This window comes from Lithobates pipiens, unplaced genomic scaffold (assembly GCF_037356315.1).
Source record: "Lithobates pipiens isolate NorthernLeopardFrog02 unplaced genomic scaffold, aLitPip1_a1.2 Scaffold_19, whole genome shotgun sequence".
Lineage (NCBI taxonomy): Eukaryota > Metazoa > Chordata > Amphibia > Anura > Ranidae > Lithobates > Lithobates pipiens.
Window position 1 is genome coordinate 208,557,156 of NW_027507764.1, and position 17,676 is coordinate 208,574,831.

At 41.8% G+C, this 17,676-nt stretch overlaps 1 protein-coding gene across 2 annotated transcripts in view; it reads right to left on the bottom strand.

The window, feature by feature from the left end:
* The window catches only part of SEPTIN7 (septin 7), a 124,976-nt gene that overhangs the window by 50,213 nt on the left and 57,087 nt on the right, over positions 1-17,676 (bottom strand). For both annotated transcript variants that reach the window (XM_077491668.1, XM_077491667.1), the window contains exons 3-4: positions 9,253-9,353; positions 4,553-4,687 (exon numbers count right to left, since the gene is read on the bottom strand). In XM_077491668.1, coding sequence (XP_077347794.1) covers positions 4,553-4,687; positions 9,253-9,353 — 236 coding nt within the window. The remainder of the gene's footprint in view (positions 1-4,552; positions 4,688-9,252; positions 9,354-17,676) is intronic.

Here is a 17,676-nt window from a genome sequence, read left to right on the forward strand (position 1 = left end):
AGCAGCCACTCTGACACAAGGGAGCTGGAGCCTCTGGATCTCGCAAATACATCAGAGCAGATTAAAGAAAAAGGTATTTACACATCTTTTATACAGGCTATGCAGTACAGGGGAAGGGTTCAGCATTTTTAAGAACACTTATAGTTAGCCTTATACTTCACTTTAACCGATTGCCGACTGCCGCAGAAACACTTATGTCAGTAGAATGGAACGGACAGGTAAATGGGCATACAGGTATGTCCATTCAAATTCGCAGCCGTGTGGTCACACGCGCACTGCTGGTCCTGCCGCGAGCTCCGTGGGTGTGATTGCGGGTCCCGCGGACTCTATATCCGTGGGGGTAGCAGCAATAGTCTCACGGAGAGGATGTTTACATCAGCATTTCCCTGTTCTGCCTAGTACCAGTGACCACAGCTCCCTGTGATCAGAAGCAGTGATCAGTGTCGTGTCACACATAGACCACCTCCACAGTTAGAATCCCTCCCTAGGACACACTTAACCCATGCAGCGCCCCTAGTGGTTAAGCCTTTCACTGCCAGTCACATTTACACAGTAATCAGTGCATTTTTAATCGCAGTGATCGCTGTATAAACGTGAATGGTCCCAAAAGAGCACCAAGTGTTTGATGTGTCCATGTCGCAGTCACGATAAAAATCACAGATCGCTGCCATTACTAATTAAAAAAAAAAAAATGTAAAAAAATTATTATTAATAAAAACGCCATAAAACTATCCCCCATTTTGTAGATGCTATACCTTATGCGCAAACCAAACACTTACTGCGCTTTTTTTTTTTTAACCAAAAATATGTAGAATACGTATCGGCCTAAACTGAGGAAAAAAATGTTTTTTTTGGGGGGGGGGGGGATATTCTAGGAAAAATTTAAAAATAGTTTTTTTCAAATTTGTCACTCTTTTTTGTTTATAGCGCAAAAAATAAAAGCCACAGGGGTGATAAAATACCAAAAGAAAGCTTTATTTGTGGGGAAAAAAGGACGGCAATTTTGTTTGGGAGCAACGTCGCACGACCGCGCAAAAAACGCTCTGGTCTTTGAGCAGCCAAATGGTCCAGGGCTGAAGTGGTTAAAAGTAAATAATAGCTATAGTTTACAAACTAGAATTTAGTTTGATGAAAGCATGTAGTTAGGCCCCTTTCACACGGACGATCCGTTCAGGTCCGCCTGTCAGTTTTGAGCGGAGCGTCGGATGTCAGCGGTGACAAGTCCGCTGACATCCGACCCGCTCCGATCCGAAAAAGTGTGACGGAGGAAAAAGCTATTTTTCCATCCGTCATCGGATCGGATCTTGTAGAATTTGGCTGCATCTCCGTATGACAAATGTCAGTGTGGGAAACAGGTACATGAATATAGGGCAAGAACATACAGTGGCCCAAAAATGCAGCTGAGCTCCACCCCATCCGTGTCCAAAGAGTTTTGTAGCTGTGTGGAAAGAGCCTGACAGTGTTTAAGGGGCACTACTTCCCCATCAGGTCCCCTTGTGATTGACAGTAGGCAGATCCCTAGCTAATAAACAAACTGGCTTTTAAATCTGTCTACTGACAATCACAAGGAGAGAACACATACGATGGAGAATCAGTCACTTAGCTTCCATATCAGGCTCCGCCCACTGTCAGTCAATAGTTGCTAGGAGGCTGTCAGCTGTGAAGTCAACAGCAACATTGACAACCAGTGGCAGATGGGGACCGGAAAAGAGAAACCTTACAGTGGGGACATTTGAGTGGCTCGCCGAGAGGCTGAGCCAGGTGCCAATCGAGGCTTCTGGGTGTATTTCGACCATATGGTTGCTATCTTTCTAGAGCCTGGACTGGCTCTGTGATGGCAGCCCGCTGTCTGCTAAAAAATGGGTCTACAGGAATGCAGAACTAACTGCACCTCTCTGATCCATAGGAGAAGTATAGCCCAAAAAGCTTTGGCTATACTTCTCCTTTAATTGTGTAGGCCCATTTTGCTCCTCATTGCTTCCCAGCTCCAGACGCCCCAAACTTCTGGATAGTAGTGGACACAGTGAGGGTAGGGGAACAGGCACAATGAGGACACTGGGAATCATAATGAATGGACAATGCAGGCTCCTGCCAAACTTGCACGCAGAAGAGGAAGTAGCCTACAGGCCTAGGCATCGATACACAAGGGTGGCTTAATGGGACCCTGTAAGGGGATGGAGCCACCAAACAAGGAATCTGAGAACAGGCAATTTGACAGATGAAATGAACAGCAACCACAAACTTAGGAAGTAAACAGTCATGGTTCTAAGATCTGTACAATACTTGCTTTCATCTTATTAGGGTTACTTAACATTTTAATATCTATTGCCACCTGCACTGCAGCACCTGCTATTATCTTTATGATACTCTTACTGCAGCAATGAGAACGTATGGAAAGCAATCCAAGCCAGTCAGAGTTCAGAGCGATATTACGTTGTATTGTGCCAGCTATAAACTTGAGTATAGGAGGGAGGGATAAACTTGTTCGTTTCTGTTACTTCAAAGATTGCCATCAGTTAAGTCCTAGACCAGACTGTATTACTAAATGCAATGTAGCAGTGAGTCCACAACCTGGCTGTGCCATCTAGTAGAGCTGCACAATTCATCGTTAAAAAATCTTCATCTCGATTCACCCCTCTGAGATCTCTCCTGCAGAGGTTGACGATTCTTTTATATAAACAAGTGGAGAAACTTTCTGCTCACTCAGCTGTCAAAAGAAAACATCCAGGCAGTCTACCAAGTTTTTTTTTTTAAAGTTGCAACATTGTAACTAAGCTTCCTTCTTAGATCAAAGGGATAGAACTGTGTAAATAAATAATCCCAGGCAGACTGCCAAGTTTTCAACAAGGTGTAAATTCAGGAAGTTTAACCACTTAAAGAAAAGTCTAAATCTTTTTCTGACACTTATTTCTTAAGTTAAAAGTCAATATTTTTTGCTAAAAAATCACTTGGAGCCCCCAAACATTATATTTAAGCAGAGACCCTAGGGAATAAAATGTTAATTGCTGCAATATTTTATGTCACACTGTATTTTCCCAGCGGTCTTTCAAATGCTATTTTTTGGGGGAAAAATTCACTTCAGTGAAAAAAAAAAAAAAAAAAAAAACAGTAAAGTTAGCCCAATTTTTTTTTTTATGTAAAAGATGATGTTGCGCTGCGAGAATCGTCAGAGAATCATGATTTTCCAAGCAAAAAAATCTAAGCAAATTCTCATTTTAGCCAGAATCGTGCAGCTCTACTATCTAGCAGGAAGGACAACTATACTTGACCATTTATCAATGAATACAAAGCTTCCTCTGATTGGCTGAGGTTGGAAAACTTGCACTTATTGATAAATATGCAAGGCTTCTCTTGGATGGAGAACTACTGAGCACAACACACTCCAATTCCAGTAGCAGAGAGAAAGTCGTACAGCTGCTGCCTATTGTATATTAACCACTTAAGCCCCGGACCAATTTGCAGCCAAAGGATCAAGCCACTTTTTGCGATTCGTCACTGCCTTGTTTTAACTGACAATTGCGCGGTTGTGCAACGTGGCTCCCAAACAAAATTGACGTCCCTTTTTTCCCCACAAATAGAGCTTTCTTTTGGTGGTATTTGATCACCTCTGCGGTTTTTATTTTTTGCGCTATAAACAAAAGTAGAGCGACAATTTTGAAAAAAAAACACAATATTTTTTACTTTTTGCTATAATAAATATCCCCAATATATATATATATAAAAAAATGTTTTCACTTAGTTTAGGCCGATACGTATTCATCTACATATTTTTGGTAAAAAAAAAAAAAAAAAAAAAAAAAAAAAAAAATCGCAATTAGCGATGATTGGTTTGCGCAAAAGTTTTAGCGTTTACAAAATAGGGGACAGTTTTATAGCATTTTTATTAAAAAAATTTTTTTTACTAGTAATGGCGGCGATCAGCGATTTTTAGTGCGACTGACATTATACAGGACACATCGGACATTTTTGGGACCATTGTCATTTATACAGCAATCAGTGCTATTTAAATGCACTGATTCCTGTGTAAATTACACTGGCAGTGAAGGAGTTAACCACTAGGGGGCAGTGTAGGTGTTATGTATGACGTTATTTGTTTTTTTTTTATTGTAGGGGGGGCGTGGCCTGGCATGTGACGTCACTGATCATCCTTCCCTATAAAAGGGAATAGACGATCGGCGACAGCCACACTAGGAAACACGGGGAGATGTTTGTTTACACAGACCTCTCCTCGTTCTTCAGCTCTGTGACCCGATCGTGGTACACCAGCGGCGATCAGGTCCGCTGGTCCCGCGGCCACGGAGCTCAGGACCCACGGCTTGGCACTTAAAAAGCAATGTACCAGTACGTGCTTGTACCCAGCTGTGCCATTCTGCCGACGTATATGTGCAGGAGGTGGTCCTTAAGTGGTTAAAACACACATCTGGTCACATCTTTCTGAAATACAAATACCAGTAGTTTGGGCATGCCTGAAACTATAAACCTGGAATTCAACTTTAAAAACAGTTATACATTTTCATAATTGCTGTACACGGCAATTTATGTGAACACTCACCCATGACCTGAAGGTGCAATAAAGTACAAACAACAGTGCACACGGTTGTCTGGCATCTGACGTCTGTTGACACGAGATTCTGCATTAAGATAGTCTTCAAATTTACTGTCAATATAGTCAATAACCGGCTGCCAACTGAAATAAGAAAAATGTTTACTGTAGTTATTCGACCCAACAAATAACTAATGAAAATGAGCAAACGTCTGAGCGGACAGGCAATCTTCTGGGACTTGTGACGTGTCCCTGAAGATTGCAGAGGGGGAGGGGCTGCCTAGCGGAGAGGAGGAGTCGCCTAGGCGGCCCGTAGTTGGAAGCAGGAAGTCGAAAGCAGGAAGTGGGACAAGAAGTCCCACTCAAAACTAGGGTCCCACCACCCCCCCCCCCAAAAAAAAATGAAGGGAGCGAGGAGTGCTTAAAGCAGACGTTTCACTTGTGGGTGGAACTTTGCTTTAAGTGACTAATATATTAGATCCTTAAAGTGGAAGTAAACTCCCCTATCGTTTTCATCCACGGAAGCTGCCATCTTTGCCTCTGTTTAATCTTCAGCTGCCACGGTGTTGCACATGTGATCCGTTATGACACCAGCATAGGGTGGTTTGACAGTTTGGTTGAGAGCACAGCCAATGTGCAGTAAGCATTCCCGGCATGCCGTTTTTTGAAACCGTTTAAATAGATGGGTTTACTTCCACTTTAAGTTTTAATGGCACACATTTTTTTAGCCTAGAGCCTCATACACACTGGCTGAATACCGGACGGTATCAGCAAGTTCAATAGAAACTGGCCAAAATGTGGCCCATGCGTACGGCAGCTGGTCCAGCTTCTGTTGAAGGGGCATGATGAAAAAGGTCTGCCGATCGGTATCAGATACCAATTGCTGTACTAACATTGGATTGTTAATACAGTGGCTCCTCCCGAACCCTTCAGTTTTTTTCACAATAGAGTGTACTAGACTTTACTCTAGCCAATGTGTTCAAGATTTACTTGGGAGAAAATGCTTCTATCAACTCTGAATGGCTGTGTCACCTGGATAAATTCATCACACTTTCTTGTGGCAGCTGCTGAGAAATGAAGGGAGTAGTTGTTACTGTGGCAGGGCGAAAGCCAGAATCTACTTTATGGATGTAGACCAACAATATAAACCTGACAGTATTTTGAGGCAGGTTTACTCTTTTTTTGATATTTGCATAGTAGTGTCCTCATGCATGCATACAAAAAGTAGTTTAAATGCACACGATTTTTCATCTCGGGCATGGAGAATGTTTGAAATGGCATTTCTGTGCCTGTGTCTAGTTAGACATGTACTGTACTAGCTACAAGGCAAAGTGCTTTATACTGCCACTGCAACTTGAACTCTGCATTAGGATTTTGCACACATATGCCCTAACTACAACTTGTTTTTTAAAAATGGCTGGAGTTGGGCTTTGTGTATCCTCCTCTTTCAAAGAGAAATAGCAAATGTGTGCCAATTCCCAATGCCGAGTTCAAGTTGCAGTGGCAGTATAAAGCACTTTGCCTTTAGCTAGTACAGTACATGTCTAGCCAGACACAGGCACAGAAACGCCATGTCAAACATCCTCTATGCCCGAGATGAAAAATAGTGTGCATTTAAACTACTTTTCATACACATACATGCATGCGGACACTATGCAAATATCAAAAAAAAAGGAGGAGTAAACCTGCCTCAAAATACTGTGCATGACTGCCCCCATCTGGCTCATGTGAAGTAACAGCAGTCTGAATCTACAATGCCTGAAGCTCTTAACAATGATACATGAGCAAGTGCCTTGGAAGGGAATGAAAAGGCTTTACAAAGTGGAGGGGGACCAAGAAATGGAAAGTCTTGTTAAATTGTCCAGTGTATGACACATTAAATAATGAATGCTTACATATCACTACAAAACAGCTTTATAGTGCTTTTAAACTGGCCAGGGTGATCTTACCATACTAATAAATAGCACACCCAAATTCCATACGTGTCTAAAAGAACAAAAGTCATCTCAAATCTTTTTATACTGCTAAGGGATGTACAGTTTTCAATAATATGCTTTTACTACTGAATAGAAATGTTTTTTTTTTTAATTTTTTGCATCGGGTATTAATTATAGAGGTCGACCGATATATCGGCCGATATTTGCCGTTTTTTAATTAATCGGCATCGGCCGATTGTGCTGGTAAAAAGCCGATATAGAACTGCAGCGGGACTTTGAAATGACTTCTCTAATAGAAGTCAGTGTAAGTTGCCATAGAAACGTCTTCCTCCTCTCTGGGCAGGCTGCCAAGAAAAGAACAAAATGATACAATGTTTACATTTGAATGAATGAAGTCATTTCAGTGTGTAGAAGTTCTCAGTTTAACCATTTAAAGACTAAATCTTTTCTGACACTTGTTGCTTACAAGTAAAAATCCTGTATTTTCTGCCAGAAAATCACTTAGACCCCCCAAAAATTATATATATTTTTTTAGCAGAGACCCTAGAGAATAAAATAGCGGTTGTTGCAATATTTTATGTCACACGGCATTTGCACAGAGGTCTTTCAAATGCATTTTTTGGGGAAAAAAAATACACTATTTAAAAAATAAAAATAAAATAAAAACAGTAAAGTTAGCCCATTTTTTTTTCGTCCAAAAGTTTTGACTACCCGTTTTTATTTAATATATAGTTTTTTTTTTTTTAATCTAAATCATACATACAAGTAAACTGATTGGAGGTTTGTTTTGTTTAATAAATGTTTAAATGTAAGAAATTTTCTGTATCACTTATGAAGACTGCTTTCACACTGGAGCGGGCAGGCGTTGATGGTAAAACGCAAGTTTTAGCGGCTCTTTACCATCATTTTAGCGGTGCTATTTGGCTGCTAGTGGGGCACATCTAACCCAGCTAGCGGCCAAGGAAGAGGTTAAATGCGCCCATGAAGCACTGCTGCCAAATCGCATTGCATGCGCTTCGGCAGTGGTGCCCATTCATATCAATGGGCAGGAGTGGTGGAGGAGCGGTATACACCACTCCAAACGTGCTGCTTGCAGGACTTTTTTTTAAGATCCTGCCAGCGCATCGCCACAGTGTGAAAGCACTCGGTCTTTCACACAGACTGCAGGGGAGCCATTTTGCAGGCACTTTACAGGCGCTATTTTTAGCCCAAAAGCACCTCAAAAACACCCCAGTGGGAAAGGTGTGTTAGATCAAGGGGGATTAAAAAAAAAATAATAATAAATAAAAAAAAGGAAAAAAATAAATAAATAAAATAAAATCGGCCTAACATATCGGCCCAAAAAAAATCGGCATCATATATCGGCTATCGGCCGCCATGATTTCTAAATATCGGCATCGGCCAGAGAAAAACCCATATCGGTCGACCTCTAATTAATTATACACAAATCAAATACTCAAAAACAGCCAGCAAGTTGAGTAGCTTACTGCAGCTTGTTTACTATTATGCTGTAGTACTGCCCAGAGAAAATCTAATTGCACAAATTGACCAAGAAAAAAAAACCACTTGCCCCCAGGCAGAGTCTGGGCTGTTTGGTTCAGTTATACACTGGCTGTCAAGAATGATGCCCGCAGTGCTGGCCTTTAAAAAGCCCAGCCTAGTTTTGAAGAGTTTGTAAATCTCCAGAAAAACAAACCCTGCAAGATGAGCTAGTATGCTTTGCATATTAGCTCATCCTGAAATACTTAAAGTGGATGTAAACCCATGTCATCCTTTATAAACTACTGCCATAGGGTTGGGTGGAGTTGTGATGTCAGTAGACTCCCCGCCCACCTCTACACTCCCCTTGTCAATATGCATATTCTCCTGTGTATTTCTTACACTGAACTTCTGCTATGATCTCTAACATCCAGTGAAAAGACAGGAAAGTCACCACATGACTATAGCATACCCAATTATGCTGAGGAACAGCCAATCCTGGCAGAGCAGCAGAAGAAAGGAGTGGGAGGGAATTAAAAAATAATGCAAGTCTCTTAGGCTAGTGCACAAGATATGTAAATCACCTGTCACTCACAGCGACGGGGAGGATTTGACAATGTTTTTTTGATTGTCAAGATTTAAAATCACTGGATAATAAAAGAGGATTGCTCAGAGTTGGATTAACTCTTTGTGGCAAGACTGGGCTCAAATGATAGGAAATCGTATACTCTACATTATGACATCAAATTTTTTTTTTTCGGGTTTACATCCACTTGAACTTAGAATGATGCCCTGCAATGAGGCCCACACTCCGCTCCCACGGCCGGCATCTTTCACCGGAGTTACTTTCGGGTTCGTGGGCTCAGAAGCAGTGATTGGCCGGAGCAGCAATGAAGTCACTACCACACATGATGTTCCACCGGTGCGCATGCGCCGATGACATTGGCAGCAGTGCATATAGTGGATGTCTCCTAAACAAGTTTAGGAGCCATTTACAGTATCTACAGGTAAGCCTTATTATAGGCGTACCTGTAGGTAAAGTGGTGTAACCGCTTACAACCACTTTAAAAAAACTCAGTGTTATGGAAGAACTCTGTATAAAAAAAAGGGGGGGGGGGGGGGTTGGGGTTATAAAACTTCGCTCAACTATTATCAGCGTGTCAGGCTGTTGTATTTTTTTTCCATCTGCAGGAGCAGAAACTAAAATCTTAAACAGTGATAAGCAGAATGAAATGCTACAGGAACTGCTCAACAGTCAATAAAAATTCTTGAAATTAAAAAAACGACCATTACCAGTTGCTATTATCGACTGCATCGCCAAACCCGGGTGTGTCTACTATTGTGAGAAGCAGCTGAACTCCACCTTCTTTAATTAGAACTTTTGACTGCTCAACCTACAACACAAAAAAGAAAAAAGAATCATAAGAAAATTGTGATATGCTATAAATACAACACAGGCTGCAAACAAAATATCTCAGTAAAGTAGAGGCAAGAAAATCTGGGGCAGGGGGAATTGGGGCTCACCAAGGTTAAAAATGTAAACACCCACAGTAAACTTCTCTTTTTATATTAAAGGAGTTGTAAAGTCTCAGGGTTTTTCACCTCTATGCATGAAGGTGAAAAACGTTCTGTGCTGCAGCTGCCCCCCAGAGCCCCCCTTTTTCTTACCTGAAACCAATCGTTCCAGGGACGAGAATGAGCCCAACAGCTGTCTCAGGTCCTCAATGGATAGCAGCAGAAGCCATTTGGCGCCCGCTGCTGTCAATCAAATGCAGTGACACGGGAGTCCAGGACAGGGCCAAAGTCCCGCTGTCTGTCAGTGGACACAGAAGCAGGACTCGGGAGGGGTGCCCCCATAGAAATAGGCTCTCCGTGGGGGCACTCGCCGAAGAGGAGTGGCCAGGAATTAATATTACGCAGGATTAGTATCTTATTACCTCTCTTCTGGTTTGTTATATCTATTCAATAAGTGCAAAAAATACCTGTTGATCCCAAGAAAAAATCCTGTCCTGCAGTTTAATTTCAAACAAGTCTCAGGAAGTTTGTTAGCACTACAGAAACCTTCCTTTCTACAAAGAAGAGCAAGAGGGAGGCGCTCAGTATTCCCGTCCTAGAGAGACAATCCTGCTCCACCATAAATAAAGCAAAGTATGTAGTGTCACCCTAAGACAGAATTGTATTACTGACAGATCAACAGATGAAAGCGAGTGTCAGCCAATATTTAAAGTGATTCTAAAGGCAGAAGTTTTATTTTATTTTAATACATTCTATGCATTAAGTTACCAAAAAAAAAAACACACTTCTGCGTGCAGCAGCCACCCTTACTTACCAGAGCCCAACTGCGATTCAGCAATGTTGCACGACAGACTTGGCTGTCTGCGACTCTCCCTCCTGATTGGCTGAGACAGACAGCCATGGGCTCCCACTGCTGTCAATCAAAGTCAGCGAGCCAACTGAGCAGCAGCTGAGTGTCCCCATAGCAAGCCCCTATACAGTGCCGGTATACTCCCACCCCTGGAGCGTACTTCACATTTATATATAGAGCAAGTGTAAAGTTTTTTTTTTATATAAAAAAAAAAAAAAAATACTTCAGGATCACTTTAATTAAAAAATACTCTGAAAAATTTTGTCACTAAAGATGTAAACTTTCAAAAACACATTGGTTTCTTTGTCTGGCATTAAAGAGTTAACTTAAATGTATAATGGTTAAGAAGCAGCTTAAAATGTGTAGCTTTAATAAAAGATTGGCTGCACTTTTTTTTTAGGTTATTGCAGCTTAGAAGTCCTAAAATGTGGTAGCTGCATTCATTTTTATTACAAAAAACAAAACAAAACTATTGATCTTGCTAGAAATGTAGTGCCCTTGTCACTGCCTGTGAGCAAACCTAAAACAATGTTATCTTCTTTATGTAAACTACTAACCTTCCATCACTGAAAGACATTTCCAAGGTTGAAGCAGAGCTTACATTTCTAATAAGCAAATATGACTGTTCTCAAGTAAGAAAACATTAAAGAGGAACTGCAGTCCACTTACATAATTTGTAATAAAACCATTTTTGCTATTCTGCAGTTTCCCTCCAACCACTTTGCATATTATTTTATATATACTGTCATTCTGTACTTGCCAAATATATGAGGAAATCTTCTTCCACTATGTCTGGTTGCAATCATTTTAACTGGGAGCAGCTGAAGCTGCTGCCTGTTCACTTCCTAGATTTACACACACAAACCTCCAGCTCTGCAGCTCTCATTGACCCTCTTAACACACATCCCCCCTCTCTCCCCCCCTCTGTGCATGATGATGTCATAAGCCTAGGAATTTTTACCAGACAAAAACAGGAAATGGGCTGTATAAGGTACCGTATTCATCAGCGTATAACACGCACTTTTTTCCCCCTGAAAACAGAGGGCAAATCGTGCCTGCGTGTTATACGCCGATATATACTTTACCAATGGGGGGCGGGGATCGGGGCGGTCCGTCTCATTGGGAGGGTGTCGGGCCAGCCGCCCTGCCCTTCCTGGCCCTGGTTCAGAAAATAACACTGCCAGCCCCCTTCCACATCACCCCCGATGCCTGTGCCTGTAAACAAGAGCCTAAGCAACGCCGCTTGTTCTGGCCTCTCCCCCCTCCCACTCCGCCTCGATTGTAGATTTTGATTGGAGGAGGCAGCTTCTGTGTGCCTCAATTGAGTTCTCTCGTGTACCCTGTTATGTGACTCTCCTCTGCTCATTGATGGTCACATGACCGCTCTCCCCTCCCTCCTCAATTGTAGCTTTTGATTGGAGGAGAGCGGTCATGTGACCATCAATGAAACAGCAGGAGAGCCACATGACTGGGTCCATGAGAGAGCTCTGTTAATTGAGACACACAGAAGCCCCCATCTATAATGAGTGAGACTCAAAAGGAGCTTCTCAACCGCTAAAAGGTATGCTGGCAGGGCTGTCCCAGGAGGCTTGTACTGTGCAGGGGGCTTTGGAAAGGTTTTTCCCTGAAACTTCCCTCTAAAATCAGGGTGCGTGTTATATGCAAATAAATACAAGTATTTACTGGCAGAAAAAAAAAAGTTTTACTAACCAAGGTTAAAACAAGGGCACAAGATTTAATAGATGAAAAAGTGAAAAAAAATGACTGTAGATCCGCTTTAAGGTCTATTTACAGCATCGCACATTTTAAAAGCACACAAGTTCTGCTTTATGTTTGCATGCTGGGCCAAATATTCAGCTTCTAAAAACAAAGTATCATTAAAAAAAAAAACTAAAACTGCACCGAATGGACATTTTGGTGTCGAAACTGAAAATACAGGATGCACTTGGAAGAAAATTAGTTTTTTTTAAAAATATTTCTTTTTATATATAATTGCATTCGACTTTTTAAATTAATATCATAAATTTAAATGAATATGAATTTATCATCGGCCATTATTGCCATCTTTAGTGCAAGAAAAGCTCAAGAAAAATGTATCCCTTTAAATTCTATGCATGTCTGCACACTGGTCCATTGCGCTTCAATCGTGTTGTTAAAAATCGTGCTTGCTGCATTTTTTTATTAAAGAGGAAAAAAAAAACCCACACACCTCTCAGCTCCATTGCATTGAAAACACAGCAAGAACGCATCTTTTACGCACCCGTGTTATGTTTTTGATGTTGTTTTTGAGTTACATGACCTATGAAAGACACATTGTGGTAAAATCTGTGCAAAAACATGCGTGTTTTCAGTGTCATTATCTGCACTTTATCTTATCGGCCGAGTGCTGATAACACCAAAATGTTTTACTGCATCTCTGAAATTAAAAAAAAATATCAATAAATGCTGTATTACATCTGGTTCATACTCACTCAGTCACTATGGGGGAGAGTTACTAAAAGTGTTGTATTCCGAAGAATCTGGTGCAGCTGTGCATGGTAGCGAATCAGCGTCTAACTCCAGCTTGTTCAATTAAAGGGGTTGTAAAACCTTGTGTTTTTTCACCTTAATGCAGCCTAGGCACTGACACTGACCTGTACCTCTCTGATTGATAGCAGCGCAGCCATTGGCTCCTGCTGCTGTCAATCTAATCGAATGATTGGGGGGTGTCAGAGTCCGACATTCTGTGTCTATGCACGCAAATGCTGGACTTGGGAGCACGCCCGCAAGGTAGCGCTTCTCCCAGGGGGTTTATTGATGCAAGGAGGAGCCGCTAGCACTGCCGGAGGAGCCCAGAAGACTAGGTTCAGGGCCACTCTGTGTAAAATGAACTGCACAGTGGAGGCAAGTATATGTGTATTTAAAAAAAAAAAAAAAAAACGAAGGTTTACAATCACTTTAAGCTTTTGCAATAAAACCTGGAAGCCAATTGGTTTCAATGCAGATCTGCACCGGATTTAGCACGCCCCAGTTTTAGTAAATAAACCTCATATGAGATTTGTTTCCTGTATTCTGAAAAAAAAAAAAAAAAAAAAAAATGAAAAAAAAATTGGTTGATCCTGCTGCTTTCTATCTCAACCTTTTTATGTCTGCAATTCAGCTAGTTATTTTGGAGCTGTGGTGCCAACTCTACACATGCTCAGTTTTCTGTGCGTTTCTATGCTGAGCAGCCCATGTGACTATAGTCACATGTGGGTGTATACACAGTGGTAAATGACAGCCCACTCCCTCCCTCCTCCTCCATGCCCACTAACCAGCTAAACACAATGGGGTTGGGATATTACATGTAGTTTAATGGAGGCCTCAACTCCCTCTTATTCTAATGCACAGGCTGGAGGGGTCTGACACATCCTGTGACTGTCAGAAATCCGGCCATTCACCAGGTTATTGTCAAAAGAAAAATAAGATTTAGTTTCAAATATATATATGTATGAATTTAAAACAGTTTATTGATTTTACTTATTTTTACTCAGCATTCCAAAGGCTGTTTTTGTTTTTTTGAGCATGTGACCAGCAGCAGAGGACTAGAAGCTTCTCCTGCTTAGGTTGCCCTGCAGACAGGCTGAGAAGAGCTGGGTCATGGCTCTGTATATTAGGAAAAAGGTACTTGTATTGGGGGTTTTTTTTTTTTTGAACAAAATTAGTGCCATCATCCACATACAGAAAAAAGGGACAGTGTAACTTAAACATTGTGCGTTTAGTATCATTTGAAGGAACTCAATCTGTAGGCTGCATAAAATTGTGACCCCCAACTGCAATAGTTAAAATGGACTCTTATAAAATGGTATAATATCGACAATCAGTTACACTCCAAAAACTGAATGCAGACTATAGAATAAAAGTTGCAAAGAAAAGAAAGGTTTTATTGACAGTATTCGAAACAGCTCACAAGACAAAACTTGTAGACACCCCGCTTCTTTTCTCTTTCCTAGATTACATTTTTTGATTATTAGGCCTCATGCACACGGACGTTTTTACAGCCGCTTTTTTGAGCTTTTTTTGCAGCTTAAAAACGGCTGTCCATGTTAGTCTATGGCTTCATGCCCACCTAGGCGTTTTTGAGCTGCAAAGGGCATAGGCGTTTTTAAGCTGTAAAAAAAACCCAGGACCAGTGCGTTCTGTGGCGTGGAGCTAGAGCTGTAAAAACGCGAATCGCGCAAAAACGCACATAAACGCGCAACATATTTTCTTTGTTTTCTGAGTGCTATAGCCAAGAGATGTGTTTCTTAAAAAACGCTACTTAACGCTGACGCTAAAAAACGCGCAAAAACGCCAATGCAAAACGCGGTAAAAATCACGTTTTTAACAACGATTTTTCCAGGCATCGGAGCTAGCTTTGCAGCCAGTTTTTTAAAACGTCCGTGTGCATGAGCACTTATTTATTCAAAGATTTGATTTTAATACCTGTACAAATAAATGCTGCTTTACATCAGTGGAGTCCTGAAGTGAAACTTCCAACTAATTTACTGAACGGCCCATTCTGTTCCCATACATGGTCAAACATGCAGTAAAACATCTGGAAATGATCCAAGAAAACATAACTGTAAAGCAGTGGCCTTCACGTTTAGACTTCCAACTGTATCCCATCATCTGCTTTAGCCAGAATTCCCCAGAGGCTCATGGAAAACAAATTAGCCTGAGTCCTGGAATTTCAAACTTTTCTCAGCAAACCCACTCCAAATGGCTGTTTTCCCATGCACTCCCCAAGGCAGGTCATTTCCATCCATTTGAAATGTCTATTTGCAGCTCCAAACACACACCACTTAAAGAGGGAAGCAATGACCGGACAGGAATAAAGTATCAGTAAAACAAACATATGTTTGTACATGCAATGTAAGGCATGCATGCTTCACAAAGGGTGGTGGCCACAGCATCTGAACTCAACATACTTTCATAGTAGGTCTGGAAAACATGCACATATCTTAACACACAAAATACAGGGGTATTGTTAAACAGCATTATGCCCATGTCAGCTTTGAAATGCATATAAACCAGTACTTACCAGAAATTTTAACATAGTCCTGCACACAATAGTAACTGTAGCAATCAGTTAAACACGTACGTGAGCTACATTGCTTTCAAAGATTTTGAAAGCAAGGCACCCCTAACAGCTAGCAAAACAAAGCTTGTGAACTTACTTTCCTATAATGCTGTTAAGTCAATACAACTGCCACTGACCACTACCAGTGTATGTCTGCCTTTATAAAGAGCACCAGAATTCAGAGATAATGAATACAGATTCCTCTGGGTTAGATTAAATGTTTTGAGTCTCTCTCAAGTGATTACACCTCTGAGGAAGGGGGCAGTTTGTTAAATTGTGAACTTTTAAACCTCATGATCTGTACTAGTTTGTGTACGATTACATAGGAATCCCAGCACCTCTCATACTTTTCTGGTGGACTTTGAAAAATGATATCAACCCCAGGATGGGGGTGGAGAGTTTAAGGTTTTTCTGGAGGAAAGCACAATGAGGCTTGAACCATGTCCAGGATCAGGCCAAGATTAATATAATTTTTACAACACAGACTTTTGAAGGTCCAGGATCCAAACAAACTTGGTCAAAGTTCTGAACTCTTGTGCCACATTGTTGGCCAAGGCCTGTGCCTACTTGTTCCCCCATCAGGAGCTCCTCCAGATACCCCACCAATAGGGATGCCCAGGGAGGACAAGGTTGGAAAAGGGGCTAGAACCTGGGTATACGCCAGGGCTTCACAAAACCCAAGCGCCAGGTCACAATGGTGACTGGAAATTGTGTCCTGGAGCACACTTCAGCAGTGGCCGGATCCTCTCATGTGGCCCACTAGCGTCACCTGGCCAATAATTGAGGCTTTGCGGCTTGCCGGAGCGCCTATCTGCGAACCGGCGCCCTATGGTGGACGGTGCTGTGATGAGCGTGGCTTGCTCTCATTGCCCTACCACCTCTAATATCTTCCCAGGTTGAAAGCTGAGCTTGATCAGGTTGCCCGTTCCTTACCACCGCTGAGTGGACGGGGAGTGCCGTCCATCAGAGCCACCTGTCAGTGTTACCCCATCAAGGCAGCCTCAGGTGTCCATCAGCGCCACCCATCAGTGACACCTGTCAGCACCGCCTCATTAGTGCCCATCAGCACTGTCTTATTAGCACAGCCCCATCAGTGCCACCTTTTTCTTTTGTTTTTTACTGTTCTGTCTTTTTTCGCTTTGCATCAGGAGTGAGCATTTCTTATTGCCTGACGCCCTGGACAGTTCTGGGCAGCCGAAAAAAAAAAAAAGTAGCTCCTAACTTTAGCTGGTTCCTAGATGCCAAGCAAATTTGTTAAGCCCTGGTATACGTGACGTGCAGAAGACAGACCAAAGTGCCAAAGACCCAATGCAAAGTGAAAGAACCACCGATTTGCTGGAAAAATGGAGACATGCAAATACACATCCCGGATGTCTACAAAATCTAGAAAGTCTCCCTGATGAAGGGAGGCTACAAAAAGATGGATTCTAGATAATATTTTTGAGACTGAACGAGGATATTCAGGGCCTTAGGATCCATGGTAGAGTGAAAGCTCTTTTTGTTTTGGAAGTGTGAAAAAGGAATAAAATCTTTCCGATTCAGGAACAGGGGTGATAACTCCAAGCTCCAGAAGACCTGTAAGGGCTCCATAAGGGTCTGATAATGGGGATGCAGCAAGATTGGAAGAGTGAGGAGGGGAATGGCAAAGGAACTCTCGTTTACAGCCTAATGAAACCCCCTCTAAAAAGACATTCCTCGAAGGGAATGTGTAGTAAACAGTCCTTCCATGACTGCTCTGCTATCCAGAGTTCTCTGCATGTTAAAGTATATAATTAAATTAGTGTGTGTGTGTGTGTGTGTGTGTGTGTGTGTGTGTGTGTGTGTGTGTGTGTGTGTGTGTGTGTGTGTGTGTGTGTGTGTGTGTGTATACACACATACACACACCCCCCTTTTTTTCTTTTAAAAAGTAATCATATGACCTCTGTTTTCAGGTGCATAAAGGGCTTAGAGAGCTTGGGGTGGCCTGTCAGTAGGAGACAAAGTAGCAGTATGCTGATCTTTACAGCTATTAGCTGTGCATAGGCGTGTGTCAGCAGAAGTCTGACAATTGGAGTACAGGCAGGCTGTGCTCCCAAGTAGAAAGCAAAAAAGGAAACTGACCATGCTAGGATGGATATGCTTCCATGCCTAGCGTGGTTAATTTACAATAGGAAAGCAGGGGGACTGGTGGGATCACCAGGTATTTGACACACATGAAGCAATGCAGAAAGAATGGATATTTTTTAATACAAGTACATGGTACAATAGACTCACCAGGAATATCATATGTTGT